At 36.3% G+C, this 24,231-nt stretch overlaps 1 protein-coding gene across 1 annotated transcript in view; it reads left to right on the top strand.

Annotated features, from left to right (window-relative positions):
- The first annotated feature begins 473 nt into the window (after positions 1–473).
- The window catches only part of LOC121726793 (tropomodulin-1), an 80,860-nt gene continuing 57,102 nt past the window's right edge, over positions 474–24,231 (top strand). The window contains exon 1 of the mRNA XM_042114314.1: positions 474–618. Within this exon, the coding sequence (XP_041970248.1) occupies positions 541–618 (78 nt within the window). The 5' untranslated portion in view covers positions 474–540. The remainder of the gene's footprint in view (positions 619–24,231) is intronic.

Raw genomic sequence — 24,231 nt, 5'->3', positions numbered from 1 at the left:
TCACGTACCTACTTTCCGTAGGTTCGCGTTATAAATTATTACCTACTCAGCTTAGAAAGTTTTAAATAAAACGATTTTTTTGCCAAATGTTTTCGTTAATAACCTTTTTAAATTTTATTTATAACTATCTACATTTGTACCGTATTAACATTTTACACTAGGTAGACGGTGATTTATTTCGGCAATAAAGCTTTTTGTGAACTCTACATTCGCTTTAATCATAATTTGCCTTTATTGCAGGTCGCTGGCACGGGCTGCAACTATATTTTACAATTTATTAATGGTCACCCTTGAAAACGTTCTCTCGACGAAATTCCCAAGTTCGAATCGAGGAAAAGAGACGACCGCCTCGCTTGGTGATTTTAATTCACGAAACGAGTCCCTTGACTCGGATCAACCCCAAAACCCGCGTTTCCCGAAAGTTTGGCCGAGTCAGGCGCACCACGCCAACGGGCGACCAAAAACTAAAAATAACCATGCCCTGTTCAGTACCGCCGACACAGCCGAGCGCGACGCCCGCGCAACCCGCGTATCGCAACCATGGCGGAGACAATCGAGGAGACGTACGAGACGATGGTCACCCGCAAGGTGGTCCACAAGAGCCTCAAGATAGAGGAGGTGAGGACACGACTGTTTTATGTAACCGATGCGACACAAATAGCGCGCCGGCGCGACTGGCGCTCACCTGCCCCGCTCACACGCCGACGACGCGACGTAAACACCGCCCGTGTCCGGCCGCCTCACCAGTCACCACTCACACACACCACCTCCATCTCCTGCGCCAGGACTACTTAATAAGTTAACACCGAACACTACACGGCCGCGTAAACACCGGCGGATCGATCTGCCGGCGCAGGTCCGGCCTACGTCAGTGGAAGTGCGCGCATTACGTACATATATGTGCCGATGTAAATATAACCGGGGCTTCAATGAAAATTTCCGTACATAACGCGCGTGCGACGCCCCGTCCGCCGACGGACGATGACCACGTGACCTTGCAAGACAAACAAACATGCACCACACGCAATTAGGTACATCAATCACTTTACTAGTGTAGGGACACAGTGCTACAACAGTCTACTGAATATAAACATCGCATAAACATAAAACACAAAGACAACAATCGTGGAGATCATTCGCTGCAGCTTCGCTGCCCGGCATATTTTATTCGACAATGGCTGACAGCTAGGAGTACTGCCCGTTTCCAAACCGCTAAATCCAATGGAAAAACGCGGCGGGGCATATTTTCGTCTTGGCTCCCATCCTAGTTTATCTGCTACATTACGATGTTTATTCACAATACAAATGTGAACATTAATGTGTGCGTTTGAGGCACTCGTGCTCGGAGTCTCGAAGCATTTCAAAGAATCCAATATAATTTAATAGCTCGCATCACGAGGCGATCCGTTTTTATCTTTGTAAAAGTTCGATGCAGTGTTCGTCTGTTTAGCGTTCAATGTAAACGCGGTATTAATGAGAGCTAACTACGAAACCTTACATACTATGAGGATGAAAGTTAGCGAGCTGCCAATTCCGCGGTTTGTTTACTTGGCATTTGGCACCAGTAATTAACAAAACATGGCGTCTGCCGACATCACTGACAGCATTTAACGAATATGCATCTTATAAATTTCGGAATGAACACAACAATGAATATTTTTGACGCCTAGTCATTGTACGTTACATAAAACAAACAACATTAATGTTCAAATTTTGTTTTCTCTCATTTCATTTCACACACAAATGATTGAAACAATGATATTTTTCTTCAAATGACCGAACGATCACAATAACATTCAATTATTACAGATCAAACTATATAAAATATAAACCACCAAATGCCCACGACTCCGTTGCGTCAAAATCGTTTATCGCGCGGGAACCGTAAATTTTTCCGGGAGAAAAAGTATCCTACGTCCTTTTCTAGGACTCAAAGTATATCCATACCGAATTTCAGCAAAATCAGTTCAGTGGTTTGGGCGTGGAGAGGTAACAGACATACACACTTTCGCATTTGTAATATTAGTGTGGATATATCGAAATCCCATGAACTATTTAGTTAGTGTCTGTCGTGACGTTTTAAATGATGTGGATGGCACGCAAGGTCGCCACATCCGCAGTTTTACAGCTAACTATAAATACAAATACGTATGCACTTTTTATACAAAAACAGATTGAGTATTGGTAGACGCAAAAGCATAGGAAAATTTTGAATACATAGTTTATTTGTTTTGAAATGGTAACTCAAAAGAAAATACAGCAGAGAGTGATTGAAATTCTGTCTCGTCTCGTCGTTAACATATTTTATAGCATTGTTTTCCTATTCTTTTATCATTAAAAATGTTAATTGTTACGTTTAAAACACCAAAATATGTAGAAACAAAAGAGATACCTGCCTACTAATTACTAAACGCATATAATTTTTAAATTATATGCCAACAAAAGCTCTGTTGTTGCATTTCTTTTGTTTGTTGTTGTTTTAAAAACTTCTAATCTGCCAAGTTTTGCTAGTATAATAGGTTATATAATAATAATTAATTAATTAAAAGAAACCCCACTAAAATACTCTACAATCTACGCAGAATAGAAATTTAACTATCACGGTTTTTAATAATTTCAAATGCCATATTATCGCTCTTCAAGACAACAACCACTTGTTCAATTAGCTTGACAAGAAAATAGTACGATCAAGGCGACAAAGGATATCTGTTATATTTTCTATACAAAAACGAATATTGCTACAAGTTTTTGTCCATTTACGAATAATTTTCTTTTGTAGATATTGTCAAAATGTTTTCTACACAAATAACTTTTTTATTGCGACCATAAATGGAGGTAACTGGTCCGGAATCAAGGCGCAAATCGGCACAACAAGTGTTCGGGAACTCTGCCAATTGCGTTTCCCCTAATTGAAGAACGGAATATACCGTTTGATCCCTCTCCAGCCACCGCTATTAACTCGCAAATAATACATGTGTACTCGTATAACATAAAACAGCTGTATACTGCTATGTATTATACATTGTTTAAATAGTAATTGTATTGTAAACAAAGTCATAAAAGTTGCGCGTAGAGGGCTACGAGGGCGCTACGCCGTAGCGGTTACAGGTGTGGAGATCAAGATTTTCTTTCCATTGTTGAATAAAATTTATGTGCCGTAAATAGTAATTTAATTCTTGACGACCTCTGTGGTGAGCGCATCGGTAGCTCAAGCCGGGGGTCGCGGGTTCGAATCCCGCCGACGGAACAAAAAGTTTTCAATGTTCCCGGGTCTGGATGTGTATTAAATATGTGTATGATATAATAAAAATCTTAAATATATGTATAGTATAAAAGTATTAAATATATTTCCGTTGTCTGGTACCTGTAACACAAGTCCTTTAGGTACTTAGCACGGGGCCAGACTGACGTGGTGTGAAGCGTCCATAGATATTATTATTATTAAAAAGATTTCAACAATTGTTTCATTGTGATGTTAATGACATGATATAAATGCAGGCTATTGTTTTTATAGACACAGATTGCGTAGAACGATAGTACCTACAATAAATTGCACAATATTTCAACGGTGCGGTGGTTAACAGTTGTAGGTCAATTATAGGTACAGAAAAATGCAATTTTGTTACTGTTTTCTGGAGATAAGGAGAAAGCACATTTAAAGAAAATATTTTATTCGACTATTCTACATAATATTCTTTTTGTCACTTCTCCCTAAAACAATGGTTTTTTATACCTTTTCAACAGTGTTCGTTGTCGCTCAGACGGAAGCGGTCTGTTAATGTCCAATCTTGTTTATCAACGTCGAGTATAATTGGATGTTATTTAAGTTTTGGCTCAGCATTTCCATTCAGTATAAATAAAATATGTCAATGTTACTATTCCCGGGGATTCCCCGTGGCAACAAGTTTGGCGCAGTGCAGTTTACAAGGATGGATTTTGTTGTTCTATAGTCAAATACGATCTTTGACAAATTTGATGTGGCTTTAATATGTTACTTACTCGGTTCTAAAGCCTGTCAGCAAAGTACGCAAGTTTGAAAACCAGGGGTCACCAATTTGTTTCGCTTGGGGTCCGCTTTATGAAATTAAATCACCTTCGCGGTCCACACATTTTATTAAAAAAAATTTAAACAAAGGTAATTACGAAAATTACATATCAAAGAGAAAAATGCCAATTGTTTAGAAAAGTTTAATAATTAAATTCTGGTCATGTTTATGAGTAAGTGGAGACTGAAATTTATTTTTAAACGACGTTCATCTTCGAAAATGCTTGGTCCGCACACAATGGGACAGCGGTCCGGATGCGGACTTCGGTCCGCCATTTGGTGAGCCCTGGTCTAAACGTTCCTGATTTACGGATAAGTTTAAATATTAATAAATTTACATCTCAAAATATATAATTATGTTATGTCGTATAAAAGTATCCAATATATTTCCATTTTCTGTTCACCGCAAATGTTCTTCAAATAGTACTTTTAAGTTATCAGTAGTAAGCACTGACTGTTATACCTAACTTATAGTGTGAAATATCCATAAAAACTATTTTTTTGGCTTTGAGTATAGCGAACAAAGCCGCAGTCATGTCAATCTGACTTGGCGGGAGGCGTCGCGGAAGCCGGTGCGGGAAAATGGAGCATAGCGGATATAATTAAATGTGGTCGGACATCGCTGGCGGCATCGCGCGTGAAACATCACATGGAAACTTAACGCCTCCGTGGTCTAGTGGTATAGAGCGCGGCTCTTGACTCGGAGGTCGTGGGTTCGATTCCCGCGTTGGAAACATGTTATTTCCAAGTTTGGTTAGGACAATGCAGGCTGATCACCTGATTGTCTGACAAGTAAGATGATCCATGCGTCGGATGGGCATGTAAAAAGTTGGTCCTGCGCCTGATCTCTCACCGGTCGTGTCGGTCTTCCGTCCCACTGGGTTATGAAAGGAATAGAGAGTGCTCTTGTGTACTGCGCACACACTTGGGCACTATAAAATAACTCCTGCGTAGCTGGCCTGGTTTCAATGAAACCGGCCACCGTCACCGAAACCGGTGTGGGAGCTATTATACATGGAAACTCAGCCGTCCATGTTTGTTTATTGTTATAGTCGAAAGAAATTAAAACATAGTCAAAAAATACGAGTTTGACTCGCCCATGAAGGGTTCCGCAGCAGCAATGAGGTTTATTTCTATGAAATTAAAAGGTTTTTGATTTATTTTTATGTTTCAGTTTATTTAGTGAAAGTTAAAATAATGTTTACCATTTATGACGTATAAAAAAGTACTTGCTATAGTTTCTATAGTAATGTACATCATAATATATTTTTTTTAGACTTATCATGAAGTTAGAGCCTAGAAGGGGGGGGGACATATTTTACCACATTGGAAGAGGGTCTCTCGGTTCAGGTTAGAAAAAAATTATATTAAAAACCTCAATATGATTTTTGAAGACCTATTCATAGATACTCCACACGCATAGGTTAGATGAAAGAAAAAATTCTTACAGTTGTACCTATGGGACCCCTAAAACTTTTCATTATTTTTCCATTTTTGTATCAAAATCTTAATGTGGTTCTCAGACTACATCTTCTTACCAAGTTTCAATAGTACATCTCTTATAGTTTCGGAGAAAAGTGGCTGTGACATACGGAAGGGCAGACAGACAGACAGACATGACGAATCTATAAGGGTTCCGTTTTTTGTCATTTGGCTACGGAACCCTAAAAAAGCGCTTCACGCTGCCATATTATACTATGCTTCGATATTTAAAACTACGGAACGGATTTTCCTGAGGCGTGAATTAGCTTTGTCCACACTGTGCCTTTTTCTGTTCGTCAAGGGCATGCGTTATAGCGCAGTCAACTGTGCTGTGCGCATTCAATTAGTGAATGATGACGAAAATTAAAAACGAAAGCGCATAGTGTGGACATAGCTATTAGACTACTTCATATTAAGTGTGCTCGGTTCCGCAATGGCAGAATTTTATATTGCACGCGAAAAACAGTCTCTCCAATTCTACTGCTAAAATGCAACATTGATGTGGCTTCGATCCTTGATCTTTCTTTCCTTTCTATCAAACCTAAACATGAAGTTGAACGTCGTTTTGACATTTCATGAGAATTTTCAGAGTCTTTAACCTGTGGCTGTACCACGAAACCGTTTTGAGACTCAAACAATCGTACGAAAATGCCGCGTCCTACTCTAACAAACGAGAAATTACGTTGTTAGAGCAGGACGCGGCATTCCCATCCGATTGTTTGAGTCTCAAAACGTTTTCGAGTAGGCCTAATTCAGAAAGTATAGCGTAGCGTAATATTTTAAAATAGGTATGCAAAAGTGTGTCTATCTGTCCGTCTGTCTGTTTATTGTTACCTCTTCACGCTTAAACCCAGAACTGATTTTGATGTAATTTGGTATGCAGATACTTTGATACTTTTTATCCTAAAAAACTTTCGTTTCTTCCGCGATTTAAACGAATTTTGGTGCAACGGAGTTATGGGCGTCATCTAGTCTAACATACATTGAAAAACTGAAAGTCAAATCCTAATGATTTGATACTATAGTTATTAAAAATTTGAGTAACTAACACTATGAATCATGAATTCATGACAATTCCAAAAATGGTTGTGTTTACATTAGCAGCCATTACCAACTTGTGGTCACAAACGATGTTGACTTTTTTGTACTGACCCCCTAACATGATTTATTGTTTAGAAACTCCCGAACAAGTGATATTACCAACACCGAGACAAAATATTGGGAGTAGGTTATTGCGTAAAATTTAATCCATATGACATATTTATAGTTTTTTAAACAAACAATTTGTTAATAACAGCTCTATCTTCGCCCACGATTGCAATATTAAGCGTAGACTGATGCTTTTTAGAAATCTTGAATTTTGTATTGTGACAAATTATAGGTATTCAAAATGTACCTATTTAGCCTGTAAAAAATTGAAAAGAAACCAATCACTACTGCCTAAACGATCCATATCTTAATTTTAGAGAAAAAAGAAAAGAATGAACATTTTTGACATTTGTCAGTCAATCTTTTCTTTTTTCAATTCATTTTTTCAATAATTCTAGCAATAGACAAGTCATATTTATCTAATATATTATAATGAATATTAAAATAAATAGTTAATCTTGTTAAGCGTTCCCCTATAGTGCAAATACACGTCTTCATAAATAGCAACTAGGAATATAATAAAAACAAAAGTATAAAGTACTATTTTTATGAATGTATGTACAAGGAAACTATTTACAGCCCAAGGTTGGTATGCGAATTTTTCAGTAAATCTAATAATAAAAATATTGGTCGATATTCTGAGACACTTGTGATGAGAGATCATTTATCAAAGCGTAGATTGCGGACTTTATTTCAATAATGTACAGTTTTATAAATCTCTAAATTTCAACATAAAAAATTAGAAAGAACATCTAAATAAAAAAAGTTTCAGGAAAGAAAACTCATAATTTTTATAACCGATATGACTCATTTTTGCAAACTTTTATTTTCGACCATCGACACAGTCTACAAGCAACAAACTTTATTTTTAATTTTACGCGTTCTTTGACTTTATTTGTTACATTCTATGTAGGTCAGCTCGCTACAAAGTAAACTACTAATTACACGAAATACTTTTTATTAATATACGTCGTAAACATCTAAATTTACAAAAGTTTTTCCGACAGCAAAACTGTCATAAATTTTAAGCTAGTTTTGGATTTTTTATATTATAATTTAAGAAACAATGAAAAGCTACATTTAAGATAATTGGACAATAACATCTTAATAGTAGAATATATTATGATAAACGTACACCATGAAAATCAAATTAGAACATATTGATAAATCCACCAATTTCCTACTTATTACGAGGCTATAATATAAAGTATAGTGAGCCAATAAATCATATATTACAATAAATTCTTTGTTTACGACACAATGAGTACGTATGCGCAGGCGCAGGACGGAAATAGCCCGGCGCGGCGCGACGCCAATGTCGAGGTGATCGTTGCTCTCTCACCGCTGTATCTTTTACATCATCACCGTATCAATACCGATTACCATGTGCCGGCTGCTGCCAGGATTACCAGGAAGTGCTGAGGGCTAGGAAGTAGAGATAGAGAATATATATGCTAGCCAGGAATGTGTAAGCAAAAGCGTAAAGTTTCATGTTCTATAGGAAATAGAGAATAGAGAATATAGACATTGGCTAGGGATTTAAATAAGCTTAAAGGGGAAGATAAACAAAAGTTTAAACTTAAGTTTACGACTTTTAGGGAATTGTTTCACTGTCTACACCTTTTTATTTTGTCAGGGATAAAATTACTTATTCTATGTCCATACTCCTTTTCTTGTAAAATGTCAAATATTATCTTAATCCTTCGACTCCGTAGTTAGTGGTTTATACAGACACATTAGATCAACTTTTAGGATTATAATTATTATAGTCATTGTTAAATATGGCTGCCGTTCTGCAATTTATACACAATAAATACATATTATAGAGTTTACGCTAGAAAGAACACTACTCGTACAATATAATTAACTTTCAATACATTCGGTAAAAAACACCAGAAGAAATTCTATCCGGAAGCCCTTAGGTGATGCAGTTAACAATTTTTGTAAGGATTCTAATGGTATTGATTGCTATTTTAGGGCGTTCCTCCCACGTCACACTTTCTTTACGATCGATAGTAGTAATTTAATTTGAGTCCCTTAAATAGCACACATACACAGATAAAATATAATAACTTTATATTTTGTCTGTGTATGTGTATTTATCCGGCGCCGGATAAAAAGGGGCACTGAAGGCAAACAAAAGGGCGCAATTTTTTTCAGCACTATCAGGAGTACCCTGACTAAACATTTTTTGAAGGCTTAAAGCCTTTTTTAACTTTTTAATTTTTTTGTTGTATAGCTAAGATACTCGGACTTTCCTTTCTAATAAATAAAATCCACGCTAAGTCAGACGTTATTATTACAAAACGTTGGTTCCTAAATCCTAATATGCTGGAAAAATTAGCTTAACAGTTGACAAATAAGAACAAAATATAACTAGAACTATATACAAAGTACATTTTTGTTAATTAAATTAATTAGTAAAAAGTTTTTATTTAGTAGTTGATTTCTAAAAAATCCTAAGTTTCAGATATCATGTGTGTATCGAATATCTAACTAGGGTCAATGACATGAGTGCTAACATTAACCACTCAGTCAACTTCCTTTAGCGCGGTAAAAATACTCCTAATGCTGAACCGATATAGAGCAACCTTTACCACGAGTCGCTGCCAACAATAGGATTAGAGTACCAAGTAGAGCAACATGCTACGCTTATAACTTTGTAGTAAAACCATAAAAATATACTTATACTCGTATTGCAAAGTCCAGCCTTTACCAGAATTGATGAAACTTTTGTCAATGAATTCAATGATGTACTAAAATAATCCAGAATTTAAAAACCCTGATAGGAGATTTGGATAGCTCTGAATTTCAAATAATTGCATTTTAAAATACTTTCCAGTCTAACTAAATAAAAGACATTTAAGTCCCTAGACTTAAATGTCTTGGATAAGGTATTCCTAAATGGCTGTATCCTATGACATAAGCCGTATTATTTAAATCTTTATCTATTCATAGGTACTAGGTTGAATTGATGTTCCTATTAAGATTAAGAGAAGACTAACGATCCCAAGTTCCCCAACGGACACATATTTTATTGGGTATTTATATTTCATATCATGTTTAACAAGATATTACTTCCGTTACACATTTGAATAAGGAATCCATTTCCGTACTTTTTAGACATTTTAGAACGTCAGTTCTAAATTGATAAACCCTGTTTATAAATATAACATATCCGTGAAACTAAATTACAGGAAAAACACCTATCAGGTTTACGTGTTTAAATAAATAAAACATCCAGAATAATTAAAGTTTCAAAAAGTGATTTGCTAGACGTAGACATACGTACGTAGTACGTAGCTAACCACCGTATGGCACCGGGACAAACCCTTGTCGGGTTTAATGGTTGTGCCATTCTGTTTAAATATAATGTTTATGTACTAATTACGAATTCGGCAGCCTGGGCTTCCAAAAAAAACCAAAAATTATTTAAGAAATTTATTAAAACTAACTTATATTTAATTTACAATAATTGTTCCGCGATCGATCCTAGACCGGAATGGAATGACAATTTTTTGATATAATCGGAATAACTACGAAAACGCGGTTATGCTGAAACTGCTGATGTGTTTCCTCGAAGACGATGGCGTTGACCGGGCACGTGTGGCTGCATCAGCATTCCCCTTTAGGGGTCCGTGCGTAATTCCTCCACCCCCAGAGCAGCAACTATTTGAGGACTTTGAGCGAGAAAGTTGCTGGCAGAGATTCTTGATTCTTTACAGGAACTGCGTAGACTGGTTGATCAGCTTGGCTGGTTGGAGTGACACCCTCATTTAGACCACTGTCCTTTTGTCGACGCAAGTGGCGACGTCGGATGATAAGAATAAGGGAAATTGTAACTATACCAAGTACTAACGTGTATAAGGGCAACGTTGTATGGTACAGTGAAGAAGATACTTGATTTAGATGGACAGGGCTCTGTAGAATTACTTGGTCTTCCAGGCTATGTAGATTCTTCAGGTCGAAAGAATTGAGGGTCATATGGGGAATATCTTTGTCTGCGACTGCAAGGTTGTCTCGAACTTCGGCGATCTTCAGGGGTTGTCCTTTGATCTCGTCGTTATTGTTAATGATGTTGAACGAATCTGTCCGCAGGGAACATCCACGGGGTATCGTAGCCAGGAAGCTGCCGGATATCGTTTTGTACTCCTTTCGTTCGCATTGTAGTTGAATCTTAGTCGGCCTTGGGAAAATTATGGTATAATGTTGATCATCAAGCTGCTCCATAGCTTCTCTCGTTAAGGTGACTTTCGTGGGGCTGCATGACTTGTCCAGAGACTGATTGATGATGATGTTCTGTATACAGTCAGGGCTCTCTCGGGGTTGATAGTTTACCATTTCTTCACAGAGAAGGTAATCATTTATCTTCGGACATTCTGCCTCTATGTACATGAAAAATTTCCCATCGGTTGCTATGTAAGGATGTGGAGGGATAAATGTTTGTTGGAGTTTATTCGGGACAATGGACAGACGGAAGAAATCATAGTCATTGAGAGCTACTACAGGAAATTTAAAAACTATAACTATTCGCTTATCCAGAAAATAACTACCAGGTTTAATAATATCATAATAGTCTCTTAAATCAGATTCTAAGATTTCATTATTGCTGTAAATTTTCTTAAGTCTACCTATCATACTTTCTAAATTATCTATACTTAACATGCTATGATGAGTGCTCGATGCACGGATAAAACCTAAAATATTCTCTAATCTAATTAATTCTAAATATATGTCGTCGGTATTCTCAGTAATAATTGCTAGCAACTGTGCAAATTTTGCAAACTTTACTTCTGAACTGTATTTATCTAAAATCAACTCTAAAGTTTGATTAATTTTCTTCTGATTATCTACTAGGTTATCTATTATCATATCATACTGATTCATCCAGGCTTTATTGATACTAATTTGGTTATTATATTCTGAAACTAAGTTATTTTCGTTTTTCTCTAATAAATCTATTACGTTATTATACCTTTCGGCATCTGAATGATCCAAATTACCAGTTATACTTTTTATTATTGATCCTAAACCATTAATTATTCCTCTACGTACTCTATTAGGTTCGAAAGTTTTTAATTGCGAATTTACCTTTGTTAATTTAGAATATAAATAATCAATTTGAATTTCAAATATAGGTAAGGATATGTTATCTAGCTTAGTCTTAAAATAATCTAATTGACTATATACAGAGTCAATACGTTCTTCTAACTCAGTAAGTTCTACATATTGAATGAATGAATGATAATGGCTGATGAACTTTGCTCTACCGAGCCTGAATGGTAAGAGTCCAGGTCCGCTGTCAAGTTGTTCAAGTCTTATGTCTGCTGCCATGGTCAGGTGTAGTATCATCAACAGTCGAATCCTGTAACAAATTCTTAGTCTTAGGAGCACGCTTAAGGCGAGCTTTCGCAACAGGTCCTTTTTTCTTAGATGTGTAAATGTGAATGGGTAAGTCAGCTAAAACATTGTCATGTGTATATCGGGGTGCTAGTTTTTGTCGGTTGGCCATGGGGTTTTTGATGAAAACCTGCTGGTCTGGGACATATTCTATTTCTGGTTCACGATTTTTATTTCTGTTATTCATTAAATTAGTACGGTCACGGGTAGTAAAGTCATTAATCATTTCGTAAACTGTCTTCATTTGGTCTCGATGAGTCAAAACGTATTGCTGCATTAGATGTTCGGTCAGATTGATGTCTAGTGGATCCCTAGGATCAAAATGTCCTCTAATAATGTCATGGGGTCTACATTTTGTGAAACTATGAACAGAACTATTATATGCTAATATTGCGTAGGGCATCTGGTTAACGGTCGGTTCGTCTTTCTGCTTCAATTTTAATATTCGAAGATGTTCTAAAAGTGTGGAGTGGAAACGTTCTATGATGCCATTGTCATTGGGTGAGTGGGGTAGGGTTCTATGGTGAATAATTTTATGCAATCTTACAAATTCGGAAAATAATTGATTGGTGAATTCGGTCCCATTGTCAGTCACAATTGTCAAGGGAAGTCCATGGTGTGTACAGTATGTAAGTAGTCCCTGTAGTATACTGACTGCCGTTCCGTCACGTAAATGGTAAGCTTGTCCGTATTTAGAGAAAGAGTCAACAAACGTTAAGTATTTTTCATTCTGTGCTGTGAATAGGTCTAAGTGTACTATTTCAAATGGTTTCGTGGCTGGTGGTACGATGTTGAGCTGGGGTTTAACAGGATTTCTATCATATTTGCATTGTCCACAGATAGTACATTCGTTGATATACTTCGTTATTTCTTCGCGCATCTTTGGCCAATAGTATTTGCGAGATAAAGCCAAATAGCACTCATTTATACCTCTATGATTGGTCTTTCCTTCGTGATAGTGTCTTATGATATCCTGTTGTCGCAAATACTCTTTTACGTCTTCCAGCTCCGTTTTTGCTAAAACAAGATGCATGGAGGATGACTTAAACTTACTTTGTAGTATCGGTATGATAGAGTACATACCTAGGGGAGGTGTAATTTTAAGGGCTGTCTTAATCTTGGGGTTAACATACTCTTTTATAGCGTCTACTACATCCTGCTCTAAATTTGACTCGGATACTTGAATATGTGTACGTGTGTGTGTGTCGAATGGCTTAGTAACAGTCGGTCGTCGCTTTATGTCACCTACTATCGTGAGACAGACCTGCCTATGAAATTTATTAAGTGGTTCGTCAGTAATTGGGATCTCGAGTATAGGGTTTTCAGCTGATGTATGTGCTGTAACGGTGGTTGAACCTTCAGAGGGTTCAGGTCTTATAGAAAGGTCAATTCCGCATTCTGTGAGAAGGGACTCTATTTCCTCGTTATTAATTTGAACTCTAGATAGGGCGTCGGCATTGGTGTTACACTTGCCTTTCTTATATACTATAGTGTAGTCATATTCGCTGAGTTTGAGTCGCCATCTAGTTAGTCTCGAGTTGGGTTCTTTAATGTTCATGATCCATTGAAGGGGCTTATGGTCAGTAACTATTTTAAACTTTCGTCCGAATAGATAGGGTCTAAAGTACTTTGTAGCCCACACAATAGCTAAAAGCTCCTTCTCAATGGTACTATAGTTTGTCTCGCTAGTGCTTAAAGTTCTAGATGCAAAGCTGACGGGTTTGTCGGCTCCGATCGGGCCCTGAGAAAGTACGGCACCTATAGCAACGTTCGATGCGTCAGTGGTAAGTATAAAGTCTTTTGTAAAGTCAGGGTACTGTAGTATTGGGTCATTAGTCAATAAGGTCTTACATTTTTCGAAACATTCAACATATTCTGAATTTAAAACTATCTTATTTGTCTTTTTTAAGCATTTTGTCATGGGTTTAGTTACTCGTGCAAAGTCAGGTATAAATTTTCTATAATATCCTATTAGGCCTAAAAATTGTTTTATTTCCTTAGTCGTTTTTGGCAATGGATAATTTTCGATTGCTTTGATTTTATCGGGGTTAGGTTTTATTCCCTCGTTAGTAATTATATGACCTAAGTATGCAGTTTCTAATTTTAAAAATTCGGACTTGTCCATCTGTATTTTAAAATTTGAGTCGCGTAATCTACGAAAAACTTTTTCCAGGTTCACCATGTGCTCCTGAAGTGACGTACTAAACACTATTATGTCATCTAAGTAGACTAGGCAAATTACGTTTTGCAGACCTCTCAAAATATTATCCATGACACGTTGAAAAGTTGATGGGGAATTTTTTAATCCCATTGGCATACGCAGGAACTCATAGTGTCCATGCTCCACATTAAATGCTGTTTTAGCTATATCGTCAGGGTTCATTTCAACTTGATAAAACCCAGACGCCAAGTCCAAGGTGGTGAAATATTGGCATCTACCTAATTTATCCAAAACGTCAGTGATGTTGGGGATAGGGTATTTATCATCGATGGTCTTGTCGTTAAGTTTCCTAAAATCAACTACTAGTCTCCATTTTTTTCTACCTGAGGCATCGGCCTTTTTTGGAACTACCCAAATAGGTGAACTCCAGGCAGAGTCGGATGGTCGTATTATACCTTGTTCTAACATTTTCGCTATTTGATCCCTAACTTCTTGTCGATGTATAAATGGATAGCGATAGCTTTTAGTATATACTGGTATTTCGTCATGGGTCTTTATAGAATGTTTAATTTTATTAGTAAATGTCAAAGGTTCTCCTTCTATGTAAAATATGTCAGCGTAATTTTTACACAAAGTCTCTAAATTAGTTTTTTCTTCAGGGTTCAAATGGTCGGTTCTAAGTCGGTCTAAAACATTCTTAACTCGAGTCGGGTCCTGAACAGGTTCAGTACATTCAATATTACATACGTCAATTTGCGTCGGTGAATCAAACGAAATTACGGAGTCAGTGTCTGTCAAATTTTTTATCTCAACTATTGCTGTTTTGTCAGTAACTGTCGTGATACATTCGTGAATAATAAAATTACATAAAAATTGTTCTGGTATATAGACTTCACCGTCGTCGTGGTCAATTGGGATATTAACAAGTTTTGATGAATTTGCAGGGATATTTTCTTGTCTTATATTATCTCTCCTACATTGATATCTCAAAAGTGGTAATTTAGCGCTGTCCGTTATTAAAATATTATCTTTTAAATCAATTTTGCAATTTTCTAATAAATCTAATCCAATTAATCCATCAAAGTAATTATGAAATTTATATATAAAAAGTTTTAAATTTTTATCCTGATTAAATTCTGGAAAAGAAGGAATTTTAATAGAGTGTTCGTGTATGCTGGTAACGCGAGAATTTGTAACTTCAAAAGGATCGAATATTTTTGGCAAATGTGGGAAAAATTTATGAACAGCTTCGGGGCTTATAAATGATTGGTTAGCCCCGGTATCTATAAGAAATTTAAGAGGAGGATTGTGAATCTGTATATACGGCAATTCTTTTTTTGAATGTAAATTTAATTCTATTCGGGTGCGGTGCGACCCTTGTGTTTCTGAAAATCCTGTTTTTTGCTAGACTGGGCTGAATTATCTACGTGCTGAGTCGGGCTAGAATTTGTAGGTATGTTATGGTCTATATACGATATTGGTGAATTTTCAGAATACTGATAACTATATTGTTCAAGTGCAAGTTGTTCGTCATAGTCATTACAGTCATTATAGTCATTATAGTCATAGTCATATTCCTGTTGGTCATAGTAATTATAGTCAGGGTAGTAGTCAGAAAATTCATTGTAATTCATTTCCCTACTCTTAAAGTAGTTAGATGGTGGTGGATTCCCAAATTTTTGCCAATCATGGCCAGGGATTCTAGGTGGCATGGGCTTAGTGACAAAATGACTCACTCCACTCATAGGTTTAGGCCCAGAGTTATTATTAGGTGAAAAATTATTTTTATGAGGTATTCTAAATCCATGATTATAATTCGGTAAGGGAGCTCTAAACATTTGCTGCGTTCTACTCGGTTGGAACGGATGTCGCTGCGGCATATTATGATGATGCTGAAAAGCCGGTGTGAATGCAGGTTTCTGCCAACTAGGTCCTGGTAACGCTCGCGGTACATTATTAATATTAACTGGAGGTAATTTAATCTGTGCTTGTGAAGGTGGTAATGATGATGATGATGGACGAGGATTATTTCTTTGCTGCAAGTACATTACATTTAATTCGTCCTGGACAAATTCCAACGCCTTTTCTATCGTCTCGGGTCTCATACATCTTATGCGAGAGCCGAGAGGATCTTTCAACCCCCGGACGTACGCTTGTAATGTTAATTTTCTATATAATGTTCGCTTAGCCTCCACGGTGGTAGCTAAGGTTTCATGTAAGGACACGTACGTCATTATGGTACTGAAAAGGTTTTGGCACCTGTCGTAAAATTCCTGCGGGCTTTCGTTACCCTGTGTAGCAAGAGCCAAGTCGTTATAGAGGGCGGTTTCATCCCTCTGGTCGGCAAAATTATTAATTAAGGTGTTCCTTATGCCTAACCAATTTTCTGGTATCCCGTTTGAATTAATTGTCCGAGCCGCAGGGCCGGTAATCTTATTTAAAATACCGTTGATAACGCACAAATTAGATAACTCGTATTCTGGACCATCTTTTACACACTGAATAACTATCTGATCACAAATCCTGATGAATCTAGTAAGTATGTTCGGATTCCCGTCGAATTCGGGAACCGGGCGAAGAGCCTTATAAATCGTATCCGGATCCATTGTAATACCGTAGCCTAAAATGCTACTATTTAAATCTAAATTACTACTACTTGAATTTATTAATATTAAATCTTGATCAAAATTTTCTTGAAAGCGATTTGAGCTCTCGGAATAAAAAAATAAATCTAATTTTAAACTATCGTCGTCACTATAATCTAGTAGAGAGCGATTCGAGCTTTCTCCTAAATTACGATTTAAATCTAATATGCTATCCCTACGTACCTGCCTTGAGGAGGCGGTCCTATCACTATTTTTAGTGGGACGGAAAATTTTGGACGTGGAAAGCAACACTTATGAGAAAAAGATCAGTGTACTCACATACTCGTCGACTTCTCTGGCTTTTTCTGAAGCTGCACTGTAGTTTGAGTGCGCCCCGGCTGCTTACTCCTGAGGTTCGATGCTTCGGTGAATGCTGGACAGCAAGAGCTAGAACGACCGCGCGCGGTGTCGAATCTAGACCCCGGAAATCTTCTTAAATGCGATCGCGATAGCCCCGAAAGTATCCGTAGACTGCGCCAATTACGAATTCGGCAGCCTGGGCTTCCAAAAAAAACCAAAAATTATTTAAGAAATTTATTAAAACTAACTTATATTTAATTTACAATAATTGTTCCGCGATCGATCCTAGACCGGAATGGAATGACAATTTTTTGATATAATCGGAATAACTACGAAAACGCGGTTATGCTGAAACTGCTGATGTGTTTCCTCGAAGACGATGGCGTTGACCGGGCACGTGTGGCTGCATCAGCATTCCCCTTTAGGGGTCCGTGCGTAATTTACTCGTATCTTATGTTTTATAAATAAATAAAATAATAAATAAATAACCATGAATATACAATTTTCCTTAAGTATAAGTACTAAAACTAAACAAAGTTATAATTATTATGTAAATAAATCTAAAACAGTTAAAACTTGAGTGGGTTGCACCAACTTACTTTAACTATAACTGAAACTTTAACCATAACAAAAACTCAAATGAACAGTCAAATCCCTAGTAAAAGTCCATTATGGACGCCATATTTGACGATAACCTTAACTTTAACTTTAACTACGCCTCTGGTGCAACCCGTCCTAATGATGGGCCAGCGTTCTTTCAGAGCCTATGCTAAGTCTAGTTTTAAAAGGCTTATAATTAACTGATCACCAGAAATAGTAACATTTCACAGACAAAAATAGTAAACGATCACGAAAATACAGACCACCATTTTAATGTAAAATGATAACCAAAGATTTGACATCTTAAAACCAACAATAGTAAATGATCACCAAAATAAGTAAATGATCACCAAAATTAGTAAATGATCATCAACATTATACTAGCATTTTAAAGTAAAATTATCACCAAAATTAGTAAATGATCACCAACATTATACTAGCATTTTAATGTAAAATGGTCACCAAAGATTTATTATCTCGCTATCCTATTTATGCAAAATGACTCCAAATAAATCATTGTTACTTAAACCAAAAGTAGTAAACGATCACCAACATAATACGTTAGCATTTTAATATAAATTTATAACCAAATATATTTTTATTTAGCAAATATCCTATTAAAGAGAAGAAGACAGATAGACGGACAGACAGACATCGAAGTCTTAGTAAAAGAGTCCCGTTTGTACCCTTTGGATACAAAACCCTAAAAACGGGACTCTATTACTGAGACTTCGATGTCTGTTCGTCTGTCCGTCCGTCTGTCTTTCTCTAGGGCCTAGGCTGTATCTCAAGAACCGCTCCAGCTAGACTTCTAAAAATTTCACAGATTATGTATATCTGTTGCCGCTATAACAAAAAGTACTAAAACAAAATAACATTATTATTTAAGGGGGGCTCCCATACAACAAACGTTATTATTTTTGGCCTTTTTTGCTCGATACCAATAATGGCAACCGGTAGGCACGTTGATATTTTCGCAAAGGCCTTGATTATATTATGTTAACTTCAATAATTAGGTAATAATAATAATAAAAAATAATTTAAAAGGGGCTCCCATACAAAAACCCAATTTTAGGTCTAATTTTGTTCTATAACGGTACGGAACCCTCCATGTCCGACTCACACTTGGCCAACTATTTTGTTAATAATATTATGCTTACATGTTTTGTCAATCGTAGTGATTTATTTGGACAGAAATATCGCATTGATTTGCTCACAAGGATTTGGTGATCATTTACTATATTTGGTGATCATTTACTATATTTAGTGATCATTTACTATATTTGGTGATCATTTACTATATTTGGTGGTCATTTACTATATTTGGTGATCATTTACTATATTTGGTGTTCGATTACAATTTGAAGTGTTGTCATGACTAAAATAGCTGGTAGTATTGCAATATTAGACTTTATTTTTTTGGTGTTAATTATCTTTTTTTGGTAAACAAGTTTAGGGTATCAGTGTATTTTTTGGTGGTCATTATATTTGTTCCCGTTTTAAAATGCTAAGAAAATAATCAATAGGTAGATAATAACAAATGTTAATTAAGTAATTAGTGGTCACATTAAACTTATGCTTGTAAACTTTAAACCATCAAGAAAGCCACTTGCGTAGATTCATTGTGACTTATTAGGGTTCCGTATCCAAAGGGTAAAAACGGGACCCTATTACTAAGACTTCGATGTCTGTCCGTCTGTCCGTCCGTCCGTTCGCCTGTCTGTCTTCAGGCTGTATGTCAAGAACCGCTATAGCTAGAAATCTGAAAATTTTACAGATTGTGTATTTCTGTTGCCGCTATAAAAACAAATACTAAAAACAAAATAAATTTTTTATTTAAGGGGGCTCCCATACAACAAACGTGATTTTTTTGTAATTTTATGCTCGATATCAATAATGGCACTTGAAATTTTTACATAATCCTCAATTATATGTGTACTTTAATTAATAATAAAATTAAATAAATATTTAAGGGGGGCTCCCATACAAACAACACAATTTTTGGTCTATTTGCTCTATAATGGTAAGGAATCCTACGTGCGTGAGTCCGACTCGCACTTGGCCTATTTTTTAGTATTTACTGTAGTCTTCGCTACGGATGTTACGTATTTTCCAATTTTTTGGAGTAAATCCAAAACATTGTAAATGCATTTCAAGATATATTACAATACATTTAAAAATCTATTACTGTCACCTCAATCATTACCGTAATAAAAATCGTGACGATATAAATTGGCATGAAGACTGGTCCACACTCCACAGAAACGTGTACATTTCTGATGATAATGCGGTATTGACAGATAATGAACTCAGTGAAGAATTTTCAGAAGCTGAAAACACCGTAGCTTTCCATATTATGGTGGAGACGAAATTAAGTGTAATAATATTATTATGTTATGTACTATGTTTGCTCCACAGTGACGCCTGATGGGTTGTTAATTCATTCGTAATTATGCTCTAAACTCTAAATATAGATTAGTGTTTTCTTTTGTTTTTAACTTTTAAATTGTTATAACTTACCGGCCGCCTAGACGAGCAATTCTATTGTCAATATCACGCTATCAATATTTATTTTATGATAATATTAAAACCATTATATACTAATACAATAAAACTAAATTAAAATAAAAACTAGCTAACTAAATAGAAATAATAAGTAAAAAAACAGTTTAAATATAAAAAAAGGTTGTCATCCAGACTGCCGCCTTTAGGGAGAGTGCCCAGAATGCTAGCTACATTGCCAGGCTTAATCGCTGGGCAAAATACGCTCCAGCCCTCTGGTCACCTGTGCGTTCTATGAGGCGGGATGATATAAGATTGAAAAACTTTTTCATATCATCCCCCCGGTCAAACGTTTCAAACGCAAGCGGCACCAGCCGTCACTGAAGTTCCATGTAAATAGGAGGCCGCCAGTGTGTCGACACATGTCGCGTCCTACACCAAGCTCCTCCCACCTTCCCATGGAACTAGTGTTAAACCGTCGGGTCTCTTGCCACCATCACGAGCAATACCATTCGGCTCTAAAATAGCCGGGACGTAGATGGAGACAAGATAACGACGAACAACATTATTCAGCGCTGCGTGGCGCGACAGACGACCAGCGCTCCGCTGGCAAGAAAGCCCATGGTGACCCAGACGATCTACCATAGATCCACAAGGGCAGCAGTGTGGATGGTTTTTTGGCAAACCTAGTCGCAGACTGATGGCAAGGGAGAAGGTGGTATTTTCCAGTAAGGTGCCTAAATGTATCACGCTTAAATTTTATTGAACAGTTTATTTGACAATTGGATTGAAGGCGCGTGATGTTCGATATCAACCGTAGACGGTCAATAATATTACGATTTACGCAATACGTGATATTGAAAATAAAACAATTGCTCGCCTAGTCCCTTGATCGCGGATTCTTGGAAATCTATTGTTATTCTACTGTTATCGTGGTCGGCGCTTGGGGGTTGAGACGTTGAGAGGCTGTCGGTATAATCTAAATAAAATTTATGAAGATGTAAATTTGAAATAGAAGCTAACATAAATAAAAGTAACATAATAAATAGATTATTTGATTTTTTATTATAATATTATCTGGTTTTTCACTAAAGATTAACTATTTAGTAGCGGTGTCAATAAAATGAATTTCTCGTTTTAACGTTAGCCTGTTAAATTCCAGAAAGCTAGCATAAGCTACTTAATAATTTCATCCTTAATTCTCGTTCCTCTAATTACATTTTGGCAGATGACAAAGTTGATGGACCAAGAGCCAGCTGATGGCCAGTTGCTTCCCACTCCTAGACACCCTCAAAGTCTAACGGTGTAAGGGTAACTTTAAGAAAGTTTAAGGCAGTTGTCAAAATGACCGGCACTGATGAGATTCCTCCACTTACCGCGAAGAATATAAGCTATGAAATTGAGCTTTACTCTTTCTGGAAGGTCAGGTAGACCTTCAGAACTGGATACCTCCTAAAGTGACCGCGACCGAAACTGTATAGTTGCTGGTCGTTCTTACCTCTGTAAAGGTCACAAACAGATAAACTTTCAGCTTTACGAAACGGAGGAAGGTCTGGCTATCGCAGGCTCTTGCTCTATGATGTTTAATTGCCGTAATAAATATAAAATCGACGACCGTGGCGGGCGGTGGTGTGGCGTGCACATGTAGTTCAGTGGTTTATACCCGACCTAAATGACTCAGGCGGCCAATGTACTTTGTATAAAAACGGCTGACGTGACGCGCGCAAACCCAATCAATTAGAGAACACACAAAATGATTCTACTAATAGGCAATTCTATGAAGAGACAAGTCTGATGAAAAAAATTTAAAAACTTCTAGGCATTACAACTCTCAATTCTTATTAATTACTTCTTTCTTCATATTTTAAGGGAATATAATGATTATAGTATGCAAGCCCTGTAAGCCCTAAAAGCCAATAAAGATATAAGATATATTTAATGAATATAATGTTATCATCACAATACTCGCGCAAATTATATCCACACTAGATGTACAGCTGATCGTCGATTAACCGTAATTCGTTTATCGTGCGGGAACCGTGCATTTTTCAGGGATAAAAAGCAAATATCAGCAAAATCGGTTCCGCGGTTTGGGCTATCAAATATTGTCGCTTACCAAAAATAATCTTACTAAATCTTTTCCTGAACTTATTGTTACAGGGAATTGCATAAGAATGGCCGTTATCAATAAATTTCCCTCGACCCCTAAACCTGAACCCATGAATTATCATTAAAATATTTTTAGGACCATCGCAATTTATAATATTAAACTCATACGTGTGTCAGCGGCTAATTAATCAATAAGTAGTATAAATATCTGCCTACTCTCTAGTCTCGATGTTGCACAATTTCAATTTATTAGGTGAGAATTAAAATATTACAGAGCTTTAGCTGCATTTTTTGCATCATAAAACTTTCTTGCTTCTTCCGAAGAATTGATGAGTAGTCCTAATTTTTTATATTTTTAATGTAATTACTCATATTATATAACATTACTAGCTGTCCCGGTGAACTTCGTGTCACTTTAAAACCTTCCCTGGACTTCTACGAATATTTTAAGACTAAAATTAGCCCAATCCGTTCAGCCGTTTTCGAGTTTTAGCGCGACTAACACATTTGAACATCCATTTTTATATATAAGATAATAATGTGATACAAAGCTCATACACGATGTTAGTCTTAGATATATAGTTTTCCTGGTGTTTATTAGTTAATTCATACCGACACTATTAACATACTTATTATAGCCAAAGAAAGAGAGAGAGATAGAAGGTACATAATAATTATCTACTAAATACTGAAATATGAAGAATTATCTAGTAATTACGATTCTGATATAAGCTTTTACCAGTAACCAATTATCTGCGACAAGCGGTAGATGTACGAAATAAATAACGATAGATGCGTCGTGGGCTAAGATTTAATTGCAAATTGAAATTAGCCGTTGTCGCATTATGCAACAGGCCAGGAATAGGCCCCCGGTATTAATAGACTTGATACGCTTCATCATTTCAGTTTCGTCACTTTTATCTATGACCCATTTATATGTTTGTACCACCATCAAAGTTTACGTTGAACTGTACTTGCTACGCGGTAATATTATGTTGTATTACCAGTTTTCAGGAATTCCGAATTGCTTTTATATTCAAAATATATTGTTGTATGTAAGTTGATGCATATCACGTTGAAATCACAAAAAAATAATATCAAAGTAACATGAAAACACTGACTACTTAATAAATTTTCAAAAAGATGATAAATTAAATAAATTCTTGTAAAAAATAATTTACAAAGCTTATAGCTTAAAGTTTGAGAACTACCTTATTTGAGTAGATTGGGCATTCTGTTATATTTTAGGTCGAAAACGAAGCCTACCAATGACTCGATCAAAACTGTGTGTTCGTTTTAAGGGCCTTGTTTAGCTACACTACGGTGTAGCAAAACAAAATATAATCATGTATAAGAAAATTGTGAACCGGTAGCATCAAACTACTTAATTAATTTTACATAAATTTAATTTAATAGCACGCCATTGTTATGACAGAATGTTAGAACCGTTAATAAGACCTTTATAGTATGAACAACATTCTGGCATTATACTCGTAGACATTTGAATTTAAATCATTGATAGCCTATTATACCTTGGCGTCAATACACTATAGGTAAATTGCATAAATCATTAATTGACAAGTTCGTAGTATTGTATGATTGTATGAACTCATTGATTCATGATTTGTGTCTGCATACCACGAAGGTTGACCTAGTCCCATTGCCACGTGCCGTCAGTCACCTCGTGACAAATTACACTATACTGGCCAAAATTTATCACATACCATAATCGGCTTTTGCATTTATAATGTACGTCACGGCGACCGTATTTTATCCCACGCAATTTAAAAAATATATATATTGTTTGCACAGAACGGGATCTAAAACTACTGAAATAG

This window comes from Aricia agestis, chromosome 5 (assembly GCF_905147365.1).
Source record: "Aricia agestis chromosome 5, ilAriAges1.1, whole genome shotgun sequence".
Classification (NCBI taxonomy): Eukaryota; Metazoa; Arthropoda; class Insecta; order Lepidoptera; family Lycaenidae; genus Aricia; species Aricia agestis.
This window is presented reverse-complemented; position numbering and strand designations above follow the sequence as displayed.